We start from the raw sequence: 18972 nt of genomic DNA, 5'->3' as shown, positions 1-18972 counted from the left end.
ACAGAAGTTATCCAATATAATTTGCTTTAAAAAAAATAAATCGTGGATTATCTTAACAGTATCCTTTGTCTATTGGGAGTTGTTACTGTTTTCTTACTTTTACTCTTTTTGTTTATATACTTTTGAGAGGTATTCTGAAGATTACTTAACACAATTAAGTTTGACAGTTAATCTTCAAGTTTTTCAGTATGTGTAATAATTGGTTTTAGTTCTTGGCTTAATTTCTTTTTTCTCTGACTAATGTCTTTTGTAATTGACTGCCCAATAATAAGTTTTTTGCCTTTTGAGCTAAACCAAACAAAAATCTCACCCCAAAACACCTCCCACAGCTATAAAACCTGTGCACAGATTATAATAGAAATTAAAAGTTGGTTGTGTGATATGTTTTATGTACTAATAAACACTGCATGTTTGATGGTCACTCTGCTGCTATTTGTTTCTGTGGTGCCAAATTAAACCTTGTTATTAAAGGTGCTACATAAATGGAATAGCTAGTTAAAACAGAAGTAAACTTCAAAAAAAAAAAAGGAACACACAGGCCTATTTGAAATAGAGGCAGGGATGACTTCTTTAGCAGCAGTCGTTTTTACTGCTTTAATTTGAAACTGCTACTTACTTTGAAATGAAATTGCTGAAGTCATATAGGAGCAGTCTGTAGCAGTTAGCAAGGTTTTCTCAGTGTCAAGTCTGTTCTCCAACTTGATAATGTAATGCTTATGGAAAGCCTTTGCAAAGTGTTTGTATGAACTCATACATCAGCTGTTCATGTGGAAAGCTTGCTAATGCTATTTGAGACATAAGCTAGAAAAACATTTAAGTTTGTTCATGCAGACCAGTTTCCAGTATATGCTGTTCTTGTCAGCAAGCTGTATATAACTTAAATATATCCTCTGTGCTCGGTGGGCTTGCCTAGAAAATATTTTATACCGAGTAGACACTGTCCATCTCTTCACATTTAAAATACTTAATTTACATTTGTTTTTAAACAGACACCAAATCCTTCTGCAAGTGAATTTATTCCTAAAGGAGGATCAACCTCTAGGCTGAGTAATGTATCCCAGTCAAGTATGTCTGCCTTCTCACAAGCCTTGTTCTCTCACCCCTCCATGGGAAGTCCTGCTACTGCTGGGCTAGCACCAGGTAAGTTGAGAGTAATGATTTGCAGTACAGTTGCTTTTAACTTAATGTCAAACATAACGCTATATAGATAGTAATCAGCTTTATCAGGTAGGTATAAATGCAGCCACCTCCTTTAAGACAGTTTTCAAGCATATAAGAAGTGCAGGAACTCGGGGTTTATCTTCCAGTAGTATGGAAATCACACTGCAGGCTATAACAACTGTTCAGCCACAGCAGTACTGAAATAAACTCAGCCTAACTTACTCTGCCATTTTTGGGGGAACGGCGTGCTGAGTTATCATGAACTGTGCTCTATGCGATCCTTGCTACAACAGTACCTGAAGATCATTTAAACTACCCCTAGTCTGGAAATGCAGTGCAGTCTACAGTGAATATGTGCTCTGATTGCCACACGCTGATCTGCTTTTTTCATTTGTTTCTAGAGTATGTAATCTAGAAGTAATGATTTTCAATGTTAATAAGTATATACAGGGAGTTTAAAATCTCGATGAAAAAGAAAAAGTGGAAGACAAGCTTATTCTAAAATAATTTGCCCTGCACAGTAGTGTTGTTATTGATCTGTCATATGTAATCTCACTTTTAAGACCAATTTATGATTATTTCCCATCTTTAAAACTCTTACTGAAATGTGTTCCATGCAGTCATACAATTCTGAGTGACAGAGATTTTTTCATTCACACTTAAAAAGATCAAGCTCTTTATGCATCTTTTGGACTTCTGATTGTAAAAAAGTTAGCTTAATTCTAGTAACTCTTTTTAAAGAAAATATTTATAAGATAGAACCATCAGCAGATCTGGATATTACACATCGCAGATCCTTTAGCAAGTTTCTGTGTGCGCTTAAACCTTTGGCAATTTCTTGTGACTGATAAGAAGGCATTAGGTAGCTGCCAAAGGCAGAGGGGCAAATATTGTAAATGTTTGGGTTTTAAAACCAGTATTGGCAGCTACCATCTGTTAAACTGAACTTCAATCTTTCCTGATGCCAGAGAATATATCTGCGTCAATTTAAGAAGCCAGCACTTAGCTTGTATGTTACAGCTATCAGAACAGGCTAGGAAAGTGGTGCTTCTGCTGACCAAATAAACATGTTGCAGTACTGTGATTTGTACTATATTGTGCTGTACAGTCTTACTGGAAAACTGTTGTGTTTATATGCTTCTCAGCCTTGTCACCTGGATTGAAAAGTGTATAAAGGATTAAATAGAATATGGTAAAATGATCTGCTTCTGGAAAATGTCCAGTGAGGTCTCAGGGATCCTTCACAGTCTGATTTCCTTACTATCTGTAAGGAATACTTGAAAAGATAAGTAACTGATGGAAGAACTTTGCTCAACAACCTGAACTTTAGAAATATTGATGCCTCGTAAGAGCTAACTTCAGGCAGAGTTGGCTTGTTTCCCTGCTCTTCCTGTATAATTAAGAAGGAGAATATAGTTCAAAGTAGGGATCTGGATTGGGTGCTCTGAATTTCTTTAGAAGCTGCTTCTTCTACACTGAGTGCAGAATTCTCTGAACCTAAGTGTCCTGTGTAAATAATACTCAGACATTTATTTTTATTTAAATGGTTTAGCTGTCAATAGTATACATCCATAAAAACTTCTGTTACCTCAAGACAGGTTAGGAGGTGCTCTTTCTGAAAGACTAGGCTGTTAAATAAGAAAGCACTACTTGTGTGGGGATGTTTCACCATTTAAGTCATACTGTATAACAGAACAAAAAAATTTAGTATCTTCTGAAATTGTAATTAAAAATTCTTGTTGGGCTCTGTTAGCTTTCAATAAGTGGAAACAACATTCAAATGAAACCCATATAAAGAGTTTAATAAGAATTTTCCTTTAAATAAAGAGAAGTCTCCTTGTAGTTAAATGGTATATACTCTCCAGTAGAATAACTTTTAGGAAACATGTAAGATTTAAGCATTTGAATGAGATCAAGATTGCTTATATTAGCTCACAGGGTACTGGAAGAAATTAATATTTATGAAATAGTGAAATGTATTAGCAATAATTTGTTAAAAGTTCTACAGGTTAGTTCACACACAACAAAGTAGGTAGATGATGATAACAATCTTTTGATTTCCCTCTTGAGGATGGAAAAATTTAAGTTCTTTCACATATCTAATTCTTGAGATATCCCTAAAGATAGGTGTAAATGAAACTCACTTTTGATATCTAGTATTTCACAGATGACTGGTCACAAAATTGATTGTCCCTGGAAAATATTTGTTCTGCCTGTTTTATCAATAGGACTGCAGAAATACTGGAAAAAATGACAACTGAAACCTGATGTACTTTAATAGTATCCATACCTGATGCATCCATTAGGGCATAGCATGGAAGGAGGTTGCTGCTACTTCTACATGTATTTACTTAGAGATAAGTGCATTCTAGCATAATCTCAACACAGTCAGTCGTCATCTCCGTATCCTTTAATAGAAGACAAAAACATAGTGAGATAAAATGCAACTGATACAAATAGCTGGAGAAAAATGTCCTGTTGAAGAGCTTTGAACAGATCTCCTTCACCATCTCCAAACTTTCTTTCCTTATGAGCCCCTGGATAATACCATATTTTTGTTCTTTCCATTCCCTTGCTACCAAACACATTCTGTTTATCATTTGTATGGGAAATTTAGTGAGTTGTTGACAACCTTCTAATAGTACTTTTGCTAACAAGCTTATCCTAGCCACTTCTGTGTAGTAGTTTCAGAGTAACAGTACCATTAAAATATACACCAAGGTGTATGAAAGAAATCAATAAACGTCGTCGGAGTGATAAGACATCACTGCTGTGTTAAACTTGATAGAGAACAGATGTATAGCCCCCAGCAGAGAAAATCCTTGCCTGGTTTGGGTTTGCTTAAGCTAGGTTATAGCTAAAGAGTGATGCCTTTGTCAACAATGGAAATTACAGCAGATTGCTGTTGCTTCTGTATTTAGTCCAAGACAGGCTCTGAGCTTATGTAGAATGTTATAGATCCCATTTCTGCTGCCAGTCTGAACATGCAGGATTAGGAGCCAGGAGCATAAATGTGATGTGCTTGTGTCCAGTTGACACATTTCCATTGATGATGGCTGTCTCAGGGTTTGTGACTTCAGCTGGAGCACTTTCAGCTGAGGTGGTTTGAGTGGCCTAAGACCCCGAGAGGTTGTTCCAACCTCCTGTATCGAGTATGGTGTAGCATTGTGTGGAGGAAGTTCCACAGTTGTTCCAGAGTGATGCAAGAAAGGGATGAGACAAAGAGGCTGTAAAATTATGTGTTTTTCCCCAAATAAAATTGAGGAGGAAATGATGACTCAAAAGTTGTTTAGGGAATTAAGGAGATTTAATTAACTTAGAAATACACAGCTACAATGCTGATGACCTGATAGAAAGCTTATAATAAAAATAAATATTTAATGAATTTAAGGATGCTGCTGTAAGTTCCTGAAATAGTCTGGTTCTGTTATTTGCTTCAATTTGCCATTCCTCAAAATGTACCTAGTAGTCTAGAGTATCTCAGTACAGAACATTAAGGTGATAAAATGTTAAATGTTTAATTTTTGACCTCTGTGTTACAAGCCACAGAGGCATAGGGATATGGTTGTAGATGAATAAATTTGTAAGCAAAACTTAGTTTTTTAAATAAGTGTTTGTTATAGGCCAGCCGATTTGCATATGCATGAGCTTAATGAAATCCTGCTTCAGTAAGTTGTAAACTCTCATTGAATCAAAAAACTATAGGCACTGAGTCCATAATGAGAGTTCATGTGTGATGCCCTTTCTTTGATCCTGTTTATCTGTATGATTTCACAGATCCAAAATATATCCTAGCATTGAAATAAAATACATTGTATGCCACAAAGCTTTATTAAAGTGTTTATCCCATAAAATATCTTTGAGCACTGTCTCAAATTCATTTCAAATTCTGCCACTTCCTTTTCCTCAGTCACAGTAAAACTTCAAAAATAATAAACAATGCAAGAAATGAAAATATAACGATAGAGAGGGATATGTAAATATGATCACTTTACCTACCTAAAATGAGAATAGCAGCAGGAACTCCAGGTATGTGTAGGTAGCCTGCACAGTTGCTGTGAATGTTGTGAAGATCTTCAAATCCCGCAACCATTTCCATGTTGGTGTGATGCCATAACAGCTGTATACCGTGACAGTTTCTTGGATGTAAATAATTGTGAAGTGAAAGAAGCCCTTTCTCGTTGCAGTTTACCTTTCAAGATAGTATTTGACTTCTTCATGAAGGGTGTTAAGATTCACTGAGGCAAGGAATGGAGAGCCACCTTTACTGGTAGATAAGTCTCAGGAAGAACAATTTGAAGCAGGCTTTTTGGTGTTTTAGTTTGGCATTTTCATTTTAATATAGGGAGAATGTTGAACTCTGTCATAGGGAAAGCTGAAAAATGTTTTTTGTCAGGATCACTGGTATGATGCATAAAATATATATTTATATATATATATAAACTAACTAGTTTATTCAAACCCTGTTTTTTTTCTCAGGCCTTTAAGTAAGTGTTTATGCTAATTGTGCTATTGGAAACAGCTTGTCTAATTCTGTGAGGGGTAGTTCCATATTCACCCCATTGTTACCATCATATATTCAGTAGTCTTTTTCCATCAGTGTGAGTCAGTAGGAGTATATGTTCACCTTTTAATAAGCCATTTTCCTTTATTTTCTTCTAATTCTATTTTGTTGTGGTTAGATACTAATATTAGTAAGGTTTTAACTGATTAAAATACTAATGAAGTTAGTGAGAACTGCTTGAGTTTGTACACTCGATTACGTGCTTAGCTATGCATAATTTTCACTGTATTAAGCTTTTTCTTTATTATGTGATATTGGACTTTTAATATTTATTTAGACTGCAGAATTTAATGTAAGTCTCTCAGAGGAATCTTAGCACCTTCAATATTTGCTGCCTCAGCCTATTGGTACGCACCACAGCACTAGCAGCAAGCTTTTGTAACTTGTAGTATATGGTTCCAGTAATAAAAAACCAAACTGTAGTCAGACTTCTTTCATATCTTCAACTTACTATGTATATTGGCAAATGAAAAGTCCGTATGTTCTGTCCAACAGATGATTTTCATTGAACTCTCAATGTCCTTCCAAAATCAGACCTAACTGAGGCTGGAAGGGCATTTGAAAGGATTTGTGTAACTATCTTCTTTCAGTCACGCATTAACAGCCAAGCAAAGACATTAAGGATTTTTGTTTGTAACTGTTCTTAGGCTGGAATAATTTTTTTAAAAAGTAAATGTTAAAGTGGAAATTGCTGGAGATTGTGTCAGTAAGAACTCCTAGGGATAGATTTACTTTTTTTTTTTTTTCTGAGAAACTTGCAGTAGGTCACAATATAGTTTCAGTGAGGTTAGTCATCACTTTCATTTTTAAGATAAGATTTACAGTATACTGTATCTTATATGTGTAGTTTTTATTTGAAAGTAAAGAAGCTTTTGGTTCATTTTTCTTTAGTGTACATGAGGGCTGCTGGATTTTCCTCATTCCTATGGTTGAGTATTTTACTGGAACACAAGTTTCTTGAAGCCAGTTATTCCTATCTGGGCAGAGATTACATGCTTGCAAGGACTTCAGTTAATACTATGTTGTATTGGAATACAGCGAAAAAGACATGTTAATAACTTTCCCTAGATGAAGAGAATCCCTTGAAAATCATAGACACAAATCACAGATCTGCTTCAGTTTTATGGCCGCTTCAATTAGCCATCCTTTACATCTCAATAGTAATGCATTCTTTCCTTTGAAATTGCTCTTTTCGTCCAGTGGATTAAGAGTGCATTCATCTTCTAGTCTTCTGTTAAAAATGTAACCATCTGTACAGCTGTTGAATTATTTGTTACTCACTCGTTCAAGGCAACTTTTAATTTAATGAAAACTTACTTTCTCTTGCAGCATAAGTTGGTGCACAATGCATAACACTTTACTGTCGTACAGTTGATTTGTAAACAGATTTTTAGGAGACTACTTATATTACCATTCAGAAGTACTTTAACAATTGAACATTAAGAAGTGCCTATTATAATTCACATTTTATTGAGTTAATACACTAATCAGCAAGCAGTTATTCCATCATATTGCTTATCTATAAGGTGTGTGTACGCACACATGTACATGTGTTAATACAAGGAAAAGTTCTGGCCAAGAAAAATACAGACTTATTTTTATAATTTTTCATATTCTTATAGTCTTAATTTTATATTTTTATAAAAGAAGAATAAATGACTGAAGAGACCCAACTAAAGGGAAAGGAGTAAGATTTACCTATGGTTTGCATTAAAAAATCATGCTTATTTTGTTGGAACTATTCACTTTTCAAGAGCAAAAGAAGTAATTGTGGTGACTTAATAGGCATAGTTTTTGAGATGTTAAAGTAGTAAATGGTTGGAGCTAAATGAAAGGTTACAAATATTCTGTAATGTCATTAGGATAATCCAGCCTCAAAATCATTTTTCCCTAACTATTGAGTAAACTGCTAATACTAACATTGTTATTTGTTTCTGTGGCTTGTTTAAAAAAAAAGAAAAAAATTAAATGTAGGAGGGATGTAACTACTTCAGGGGCAAGACATGAGTGTAAAAACACTCCTACATTTTAATGATGATGCATGTTGAGAACTCTGCATACGGTAACTCTTGACTGAAGTAGCTAAACAGTTTTTTTGTAACTAAAGTGTGTATGAAAAAAAAAAAGTTGTTCTTGCTTTTATTAGTGAGATATTTGCTTAAATAAGTTACCAGAGCTTATAAATAGGAGTAATTTCAGAAAGTATCTGAGTAATAACTAACCAAATTCTTAATCTGAGAAGAATTCTCAGCTGTCAATACAGCATTAGGTATAGAAGTTTTATCTTATATCTTTTTGTTAAAAGAATTCAGTATGACTAATATAATTCTGACTGTTAAAGAGAAAGTACATCCCAGTCTGAATTAAGCAACAATATATTTCAAAGGTGCTCTCCTTGTTGTTAATCTGAACACCTGAATATCTAGGATCTTTTGCTAGTAATAATAGGAGTTTTTTAAAAGGTTTTCTCTTCAGCAGCACTCTGAAAGCTTGGTTTGACACTTAAACTTTTATAAATAAGCATATATGAGAATTCTGCATACCGTAACTCTTGAACTACCTAAACTAGGTTTTGGTGACTAAAAAGTGTGTATGCAAAATGTTGCCGTTATTTTTCCCCTCTGATGTACTTTGTTTATAAAGCTGAGCTTCTCAAGCTTCAGTTGAGCTGTCTTTGTAATATCAAAGGTGAATACTAGTCAATACAATAATTTTAAATAAATCTGAAAATCTCAGCATGAATGTGTAACAGACTTCATATCCTGAGAATTTACTTAGCTTTGCTTATCAAAGAGATTTTTTTGAAGAATGATTTTTTTTTTTAATATAATAAATACAGGAAAACAGGTAAATTTTCCCCTGAAATCATTAAAAGTAGCATATCGTGTATTGCTTATTTGTGTGCTGTAGTTACTGGAGATCTGTCTATTAATATTCATAGCTGTGGAGTTGGTTCTAGAAAAGGTATGCACATAATGAAGTGAGTTACAGCTTAGGAACCATTGATTTCTCATGTAACTTATGTAAACATTCACTTATCATACAGCCATTAATATTTTTTTTTTGCAGTTTAATAAACCCTCTTTTAGACACAGCATTAATTTGATTAGTCTCTGCCTTTCTACTCCTCCTATGTCTTTCACTCCAGTTCTTCATACATAGATCATAAGTTCTGAAGTCTTTTCTCTCTTAAGAGTTTTAGGAAAGTTCTCTTCAGTCTTGCTCTTAATGTTTTATCTCTTAACTCTTCATATAGATGTAGCAATCCTTAAGCGTCTCGCCTGTTCAGAATATTATTGGTAGTTAAGACTGGTTTTGTCAAATTGCTGGGTTTTTTTGATGACAGATTTGATCAACAATATCTTCTTGTATTCCTTTAAGGAATGTCACTGTCAGCAGGATCTTCTCCTCTTCATTCCCCCAAAATAACTCCTCATACATCTCCTGCTCCTCGAAGAAGAAGTCATACTCCTAACCCAGCAAACTATATGGTGCCTACTAGTGCCTCTGCTTCTGTCGCTAATGCTGTGTCTCAGCCTCCATCTACTGGCCAGGTGATCCAGAAGGAAACAGTGGGTGGAACAACATACTTCTATACTGATACAACTCCAGCACCTCTCACGGGAATGGTATGTTTGCTTTTGATACTGAAGTGTATGGAGTTTCCAAATGCTGAGTTAGTTGATGCTACAGAGATTAATCTTAACACTCTGAAACTCTTAACTTTGTATGAAGATTTGGCCATTTAACTGTTGTAATTGTTCTCCAAAATAACAGTAATTTAAGGGCCAGAGAATTTATGTGTTTTTCATTTACTTCTGTGTAGAATTTTGGATTTTTTTTTAATACAGCAATCGAAAGAAAACATTTTGTATCTCAGTGGACACATACATCATGACAAAACATCAGAAATCCAGATTGCTTTTTTCTTTATGATAGGTTAAATAACTCTCACATTTACAGCGGAGGGGAAAAGACAGTTAGAAAAACATAACAACTGTGTACATACGTACAGCTCCCCCTTGCAGCTGTGAGTAGTGAATATCACATAAGGAAACTAATGTATCTGACAGTACATTTGTAATGTATTGTGCTTGAAGACTTTGTAGTTCAGTAGTTGACTAAAAGGGTGATGAAACTGTTTGTTTTCCCTATACTTAAGGATTTTAAACTGCTGCTTAAAATATTTTGTCTTCAGGTATTTCCAAACTACCACATTTACCATCCAGCTGCACCTCATGTTGCTTACATGCAGCCGAAAGCTAATGCACCTTCCTTCTTCATGGCAGATGAGCTCAGGCAGGTAAGATGATAAAGATTTTAAAGGAAAATTGTGTATTTTGGCAAAAACTATAAAACTACTAATAGTAGAAGAGAAATAGCCACTCATCTGTGCAGTCAGTTTTCCCTGTGGAGAATTTAAAAAATCAAGTCCTATAACGGATGGAGTACAGCAGCGGGTGAGGGTGGGTTACAACATATGTTACTTCAATCTAACCTGCATGCCATGATTTACTATTCAGCTAAGTATTCTTACTTCTTGTGTATTGTCATTTACGTAGCATTCCTTTAAGCTGTAATCCTATCAAGTTTTAAAATCTTCCACTGAAATGAAAGTATATGCAGGTGTTAGTTGATGAGCCCTTTGCCGAGTGCTGGCTCGGACTGTTACTTATTTCAGCTTTACTGTACTAGGTGCTTCTGTCAGTGCTAGCTCTAGCAAATGTGTCTTCTGCAGCTCCTTCCTTCAAGGATTTGTACATTTTGTCACTAACGTTTTCAAGCTATTGGTCTTCTCCCTTGCCCTGGACATTTGCATCAACTCCTGATTTTAGGACAAGCAGCTGGTACTTCAAAGACAGTGTACTACTGTTAACTTATCAAAAATGATGAGCTGAATTAAAATGTTCAAAGCTTGACTTTGATTTGTTCTTCAGGAACTGATCAACAGACACTTAATAACTATGGCCCAGATTGATCAGGCTGATATTCCTGGTAAGTAAGTGTTTCTTATAAACTAAACTGTGACCATATTGCTCTGCAACCATACATACTCAACAGTAGTAGCAACATCTTACAAAAACCCACCACCTGATGTTAGTTTATCATGAAGCCTTAATCATCAGCCTGGGCTGTGGATAACCAAAGTATTTCAGAGGTTTGAAATTTCTTTGTTGTAGCTATTCTCTTTTTCTTCTGTAATTTTCTTGTTTTGAAATCTCTTAATGATTGGGAATACTTAAAATTGCTGAAAAGGAAAAAATATTAAGGTAATAAAGCCTCGTGAAGAACAGTATTGTATTACTTTGAACATACATGCATCCTTTTAAGGAATGCCTAGTATTTTCAAAGGCTGCATATAAACTAGCAAATTTGTTTTGAAGTGAATTGCCTGGTATGTCAAAGAAGGCTTTGTACTAGTTGTCAACCAAGAGAAGCATATACTATTCCCTGTAATGTGGCTTTTGGAGAACTTAGTTGACTGTGTCCAACTTGATTTAAACATCATTTTTTTTGGTTGCAGTATCCTTACTTCCCAAATGTGTGTTTAGTATGGTAATGACACAGTAAAAAAAATGCAGTTTAGTTTACTAATCCAGATGAAATACAAGTGTATGTCTTCTTGCAAGGCCAATCTTTTAATCTGATTTGTAAACCTTCAGCACCTCTTTCTGTCTTCTAAACCTGTATATTAAAACATGTAAGATTAAGATTTGCTTTTCTGTGATGAAAATGGGGTTCTTACAGTGGTATGAAGCCTTTCTGGTAATCGGTGCTTATTTATGAAACTGTGCATGAAAAAATACCAAAGAAAGGTCATTCAGAAGGGTGAATGTTTAAGGTAGATGAGAAAACAGCAGATGGAACTGCACATCTATTCTGTTGATTTTACTTGGTGTAACTGTTTTTCTGAAGACAGTTACTTTAGCACTGTGGAATCTTTTCCAGGAACCTGTATATTGACATGGAAGCAAAAATACTGGATTTTAACTTTACATGAACCTCAAAGATGATGCAAGGAATTTATGTATTAATAACAGTCATTTTAATCTTCTCTGCTGCTAAAATAACTTTCTCGAAGTCAACTCATGCATAATATGTTTCTGTATATAAACTGATTTCAGCAGTTCCTGCGGAAGTGGACAGCTACCACAGTCTCTTTCCTTTGGAACCACTGCCACCACCCAATCGGATACAGAAAACAAGCAACTTTGGGTACATTACATCATGCTATAAAGCTGTAAATAGTAAAGATGACCTGCCATATTGCCTTCGGAGGATACATGGTGAGAAAAATTGAGTTGTCTTAATAGGGCTGGCATTCCTAAGCGTGCTAGTCATATTTTAATATCTGGTTGCTTTTCAGTAGTTCCAGAAGAAATGTTAAAGCAAAAATTTCTCCCCCCCAAAATAGCGTTTTAAACCATGGGTTTTGTTCTTTTCTAGGTTTTCGTCTTGTTAACACAAAGTGCATGGTATTGGTTGACATGTGGAAAAAAATTCAGCACTCAAATATAGTAACTTTGCGTGAAGTGTTTACCACTAAAGCGTTTGGAGAACATTGTAAGTGTTTTGATTTCCCCCTGCTGCCAATCGATGTGTTGAGACTTTTTTCTAAATATGCTTGAGTTAGTAATTGTCACATGTTTCTATTTTTAAGCTCTTGTGTTTGCCTATGATTTTCACGCTGGAGGTGAGACTATGATGAGCAGACACTTCAATGACCCTAGTGCTGATGCCTATTTCACAAAACGAAAGTGGGGTAAGGAAGGTACATTATCATACAATATGTCTGTAAACTATTTCCAATTCTTAAGCAGAATATAGCTGGTCAGAAATAGTTGTTCAGAAATAGTTGTTCAACTTAATTTTTTAGCTAATTGGTTCTGTCATATCATAAGCTGACTGGGATCAGAGAGCTCTTCTTCATTTTCTATTTTAAAATTTCTGAATATATATATATTTTCTTAAAAAAAACCAAAAGTGTAAGTAGAGTTAAAAGTTAAGGTAAAACTCTAACAATGAACAATTTACTTTTCTGGTCACACTTGACTTATGACTAGATTGCAAAACTGACATCAGTTTGTAAGGGCATTACAGTTCTTTGATAGGGAAATAAATTTGAACGGGATTGGGAGTCAAGAACTCTGGGGTCCTATTGCAGGTCTGTCACCGGGTGATACCTGACACTTACTGGAGGTATTTCCAAAGTTGTAAAAGACACATACTGTATTGATCTGATGCTCGCTGTTCAGGTGCACTCCACCTACAAATTCTTTTTTTCCTCATAAAGTATTATGAGGACTAACTAGACAGTGTGTTATTTAATGTTTTGAAATGTGAAGTACAAGTTAAGAAATGGATTGAAAAATCCCTGTAACGTATTTTTCAGACACAAACTTCACATCATAGGTCTGATTTATTTTTTTTTTTCAGATCTATACTATGGCTTCAAAGGAGTCTCTAAAGCTACATCTGCATTCATAAATAAAATCTGTCGCAGCATGGTCTGTGGCTCCACAGGTCACTCAGCAGAGCTCATATCTATATGGTTAAAGCCTCTTACTCTCCAAAACAGTATGCTGCCAATCATACTGTCTCTTAAGACCAGTTCGTGACCCATGCAGTCCCACATACTGCGTCCAGGTGTTGTCTGGAACACAACAGGCCAAAGCTGTTAGTAAAGCCCAGTGCCATGCTGAGGAAGAGAGATGGTCACAGCTGAATGGAATCACAGAAAAACTTGGGGTGGGAAGATACCCTTGGAACTCATTTGGCCCAACTTCCTGCTTGATGTTGGACCAACCCTGAAATTAGATCCAGCCGTAGGGATGACCAGAAGACTATGACCTGGCCTTGCTTGTTTTATTAGCCTAGATGTTCCCTGAATATCTTTAGGCTGGCAAGTGTATGAAGAGAAGCAGAAGCTAAAGTTTCTTATTTCTTCTGCCTTTTGAAATTAGAACCTTTAGCTGTGAATTCGTTCTGTTTCAAAGGTTGACATGGAAAACTTTACTTGTCTGTCTGGTAGTTCTGATAGAGTATAATGGATTGATGGTGTGTGAATACATTCAGATGCTTGTAGATCCCTTATGTACTAAATAATTCCCACTGGCTTTGCACTGAGCTGACCAGTGTAAGTGAGGTTTGAACTTGAGTTCCACCATTGGTTTTGGTGGTAATATCTCAGAGGAAGCTCTATTTTGACTCATCATACCCTGTGGCAAGTTAAAGAACACGATTACAAATTCAGTGAGCCTGATGTGAAACTAATTTGGCAGGATAAACTTGGAACACCTACTGCCAGGTTAATAACTGTTATGTGCAGGACTAGACTTCTGAGTGTCTCCCTCCCACCCATGGTTTTCAATTTCCATGTAAATCAGTCCTTGTTGTGTTTTTGTACCTCTCTAGAGTATTATAGAAGAATGATGTCTGTTCTAGATAAAATAATAGAAGTTATAATAAGATTTTTGGGGACACATTCTTTTGTTACAATGGAAAAGAATTTTTTGCTTCCAGAAAGGGCAGTCATGTCTCCTTAATCTATCAAAGTTCTTTGAAGAAAGATCCAGTAGATAAGTTCTCAGGTTTTCAATGAAGTTTGTCAGTCTCTAAAAGAGTTTAAGTGACCATAAGAAAAAAAGAGAAAGTCCTCAAGTTAATAACTGGTTAGAAGAAGATAAGAAACAGTGAACAGTTGATTTTTACTGTGAAGGGAGATCACTGATGGGGTCTCCCAAGAATATGTGCTGGGAGTTGTATTTCTTAACACATTCACTTGTTTGCACTGAAGATAAATAAGTCTGGCAAAGTTTGCTGATAATACCAAATTATTTGGATTGTTAAAAACAAAGGCCATTTGTGATGGATTGCAGAAGGATCTTACAAGACTGGGACTCTTGGCAATAATCTAGCAGGTGATGTAATATAAACTGCTGTGATCAAGGGAAAATGTTAACTCTAGCTTTAAGCATAAAATGATGGCTTCTGTGGCTTTTCCCACTCAATAATAGATCTGGGGCTAAAGTTCAGTAGATTAAGGAAAATATTGTCCTCTTGCTGAATTTTTATACCTTGTGTTTTTATACCTCTCTAGAGTATTATAGAAGAATGTATGTCTTTTCAGGATGAAATAATAGAAGGTATAATAAAATTTTTGGGGACACATTCTTTTGCCACACTGGAAAAGAATTTTTTGCTTCTAGAAAGGGCAGTCATGTCCTTAAAAAAAAAAAAAAGTCATTCCGGTAAATAGGACATGCATTGTTGGAGATAATTAAGAAAAGAATAAACAGTGAAATGGAGGATACTGTATTCAAATTGTGGGAGCATCATAGACTCATGTCTGTAGTTGTGGTCCTCCTTACACATTTTGAAGGGTGTAGAGCAACAGCAAAGAAGTTGAGAAGAGGTGACAGGGATGGATGATCAAAGGCATGGAACAGCTTCTGTGTAAGAACAGCGAAGTGAAATAGTACTTCTCATGCTCTTAAAGATAGACAGGAATATGATGAGGTTAAAAATGATTTGAATATGGTAGATGTCTCAAAAATCATCAGAGATAAAGACAAAAGGAATAAGCATCAGTAGTTTGCTATTTCTTCCAGTCTAAAACTAGTGACTGACAAATGAAACTAGCCAGGTAGCAAATGAAAAACCTGTGTAAAGATAATTAAGCCATGGAACTTTGTCAGAGGTTACCCTGGACATTTGCCTGGGTTCAAGGGGAAAGTGGGCTTACTCATGGCGAAGAAACACTTGGACTGCTAACTGCAAAGAGACTATCTCTAGCTCAAGAGTTCTCTGAGCTGCAAATCATTGGAGGCTAGTAGAATATTCTGTTTGTTTATGTTCATATGCTCAGGTATCCGTTGCAGGCTGCTTTTCTGATTTTAGTGTATGTGTCCTTGAAACAGGCTACTGGGCTATCTGGACCATTTATTTGACCTACTACAGCTTCTTTCTGTAGGCAGAGATGGTCTTTGAAATTGGAAAAAACAAAACCAATTTCTGTTGAGCCAAATCATAGTATTTAATTAAAATGAACTGTTGCAGCAGAACTTAGAGGGATATGTAAGGGAGATAACACTCTCCTGCCTGTGGCACTTCTCATTACCTGCTCTTCCAGTCTTTTTATGAGATAAATTAGAAAAAAAGTCACCAGAAATCCCCAAATTTTGCCAAATCTTTCTGCACATCTTTGCTTTGGCCTTTCTTTTTTGGTAACTGCTGCTTTCTAGACTGGTCTTCAGTAGAAAGAGCAATTTAAGAGAGAAAATAAGATTGCATACCTATAACTTGATTTCTCAGAATTGCCTGCCTTCACAGATCCTTTCTCCATCCCCTCACAGAGTTTCTTGGCCGTCTGCCTGCCTAGAGGAGACTCCCAAGAGAAGCAGGGGAATGGATGGAAGTTGGGTACTCTGCAGCATGAGGCCCAGATTAGTACAATTGCTTTTAAAGGTTTTAGGAGGCACAACACTGTGAACCTGATCAGTGAACTCAGAATTTGATTTCAGGTATGCAACCTTATTTATGTTGAACACTCCAGTTGGCATCACGAGACTTTGACAGTTAAAAGATGAGGATTATGGTTTACATAGCTGTCTTGCATGTCACTAGTGTCAGTGTGGTCAGTCTCGGTTTTTTCTTTTTGTTTTTGCCATATTATTTACAGACCCTGTAACAGAACTACTTTGGAAGGGATTTGGTGTGTGGGGGGAAAATAGCAGCTCATGTTTATTTTTATACTGTAAACTAATGTCTTTGTTAGTACTGAATGCTATAGAATTTATTGCTTGTGGTCTTTATGCAATGAAATATCCTCTTTCTTCAGGTGGTACAGTGTGATAATTTGATATTGTTCTGTCATATTTTACTAAATTTACACAAGTTTTAAAATCAGGAGCCTGACTTTTCAGTTAGTTGTTACTTGGAGGACATTTATTTGAAAAGTTCCTTTTTGTTTGATTCTTATTCCTCATATTTCCTCAATGCACTTATTTCTATCAAAAGTATCTAAACATTAAATCTGTTGTTCTGGAACCTGTTGGTTTTCTTCCACCTTTCTGATATTTCTCAACTTCAGATTGTTGTACGTGTTTGTGCATTTATCTCTGCGGAAATGATGTTCTCCTTAAATTAGCAAGTTAACCCAAAATTGTTGAAATGTTGTCTTTACCAGTCCAATAATTAAATGGTAAACCACATTCTGAATGTATGTACTTTAAAACTGCCAACTAGAAAATCCTGGCAAATTAACAGTAACTATGCACTGGTGCCTGCAAGTTTGTTTTTTTTCTTTCTTTGTCCTGATGAGTGTTTGTGGTTGGCAGAGATAAGCATGCCTTTGATATGTCCTTTGGTCTGTTTATTAAAAATGTTCTGAGTAATTAAACATTGGTGTACATGCTATTAATAGTTTTCAGCACCACAGATTCTGCTTTTCAGCAAACAAACACTGTCTAATGAAGATAGGCAAGTTTCCTGGACCTTGTTTACCTTTGGACACATAAATAGTAGTATGTAATGCACAAAAATGGACTTCACTGCTGACAACAGTTTTTGCATCCCCAGTTGCTTTATGTTTTTTCATAAAAAACCTCTTCCATTGAAAAACCAAATGTTGTGTACTTACTGTGATGAGCAGAAAGAATATGTGAATATTGAAAGTCAACGTGATATTGTTGAGGACAAAATATGTAAACAATAATTATCCTAAAATACCTTTGCCAAAACCTGCAACTTTTTCAAAGTAAATTCAAGTTTTCAATATCTTCAGATCTTTTACAAAGTGTAGTGCTGTGCTAGCAGTTCAGAACCTTTCTGTATATTGTAAATTGGGAAACGTAAAACCAAAGCCCAGGTTTCCCTGGAGAAAGGGAAGAAGTGAAGGCTACTGTATTTGTCTTTTTATTTTCAGTACTTTAACTCAGGAACAGCAGGCAAACACTGAACAATTCACAGTTCTCAATATAAAGACTGATTTGCAGGCCTGAGAGGTTCAATGTAGTGAGCAGCTAAATCTTTTGTTGGGCTTCTTATTTTTCTTTTCATAACTGTCTGATGAGAATTGCTGTTCGTTAGCGTGCTTTCTCAGTGTTCATGATGATGTAAAACAGGTCCTTCTGCCAGTGGTCCCAGCTCTTCCTTCCGACCCCAGGACTATCCTCGCCTTTCCCCTTGCTCTGGAATTTCGTTTGAACTGAATTTCATTTGAATGCATTTTTGACAAATGAAAAAGAAGTATACATACGTACATGAGTGCAAAGGGTGTGCTGCTTTTTCCATTGAGAACATCATAGTGCAGCACTTAAAAATGTTGAGAATTATTTTTATCTTAATATGGCAAGGAAAAATAATGGATAACCTGTGTTTTTGAAATGGCAGTTCTTACATTTTTAATCTTCTCCATTAGTATCTATGTTCAGCATCTTGGAGAGATGAAAGTAGTGGGAAGGGTGAGTCTGCCCTGCAGTAGGTGGGAAGAACATAATCTGAATTTTTGCATGCTGTGGATTTGGCCTGTGGTGGAAAGCCTTTTTCAAATTAACCTCTAAAATACCACTTTTTGGAGTAAAGCAATTCTGATAATTTTTGTAATACTGTCTTATATTCTTGTGATGTTTTCAACTGTGTTCAACAGTTCGGAAAGCTTTCATCTGTGTTTTGCTTGTAGAGTGAACTTTCAGGTCTCATCTCCTTGGGTCCTTGCTCAAGTGCCATCTGTGGCAGGCCTGATGGGCCTCATGGGACATACTTTGAAGTCAGCATTGCAGCAAACTGAACTGCTTTTAATCTCCCTTGTTTTGAATGGATAAATATGAAAGAGGGCATTTCAAAACTTATTCTTCCAGTGCTTTAGCCTGTACCTTTAGTGCATGGGAGCGTGGGGTGCAGTCAGCTAGTCTGAAAGCAGCAGTCTAGATTCAGCTGTAGTCTCAGGCGAGTCTTTCCAGTAGTAAAATAATGTTGCTTGATTGAGATTTTCTGATAGAGGAGGAGAAGCTGTGTTGAACTCTGATCTTTCAGCTTTTCAGTATATGTTGAATATTCTCGTGGTTACATTGTCTTTATCTGGAACTCAAAGGGCAAGTTGCATGCAGAAAAATAACCCCCAAGTTTTGGCTTTTTTTTTTCTCTTTGGGATATTAAGCAATATTTCTGTTCTGGATGCATTTATTTCATACAGATGTAACTCTGTAACAGTGTCCATATATATTCCTGTTAAACATATCACACGT

The 18972-nt window shown here is 35.8% G+C and overlaps 1 protein-coding gene across 16 annotated transcripts in view; it reads left to right on the top strand.

Moving 5' to 3' along the window:
- The window catches only part of PAN3 (poly(A) specific ribonuclease subunit PAN3), an 81805-nt gene that overhangs the window by 43680 nt on the left and 19153 nt on the right, over positions 1–18972 (top strand). For 7 of the 16 annotated variants that reach the window (XM_040583409.1, XM_040583407.1, XM_040583412.1 and 4 more), the window contains 7 exons: positions 990–1140; positions 9107–9354; positions 9924–10028; positions 10663–10720; positions 11851–12012; positions 12173–12289; positions 12387–12497. In XM_040583409.1, the coding sequence (XP_040439343.1) occupies positions 990–1140; positions 9107–9354; positions 9924–10028; positions 10663–10720; positions 11851–12012; positions 12173–12289; positions 12387–12497 (952 nt within the window). Of the gene's footprint in view, positions 1–989; positions 1141–9106; positions 9355–9923; positions 10029–10662; positions 10721–11850; positions 12013–12172; positions 12290–12386; positions 12498–13162; positions 16075–18972 lie in introns of those variants that run through there. The other 9 variants (XM_040583414.1, XM_040583411.1, XM_040583408.1 and 6 more) reach the window with 5 other exon arrangements.

Source organism: Falco naumanni, chromosome 2 (genome assembly GCF_017639655.2).
Source record: "Falco naumanni isolate bFalNau1 chromosome 2, bFalNau1.pat, whole genome shotgun sequence".
NCBI classification, from domain to species: domain Eukaryota; kingdom Metazoa; phylum Chordata; class Aves; order Falconiformes; family Falconidae; genus Falco; species Falco naumanni.
Note: the sequence above shows the minus strand (reverse complement) of the source record. Positions and strands in the feature narration are given on the sequence as shown.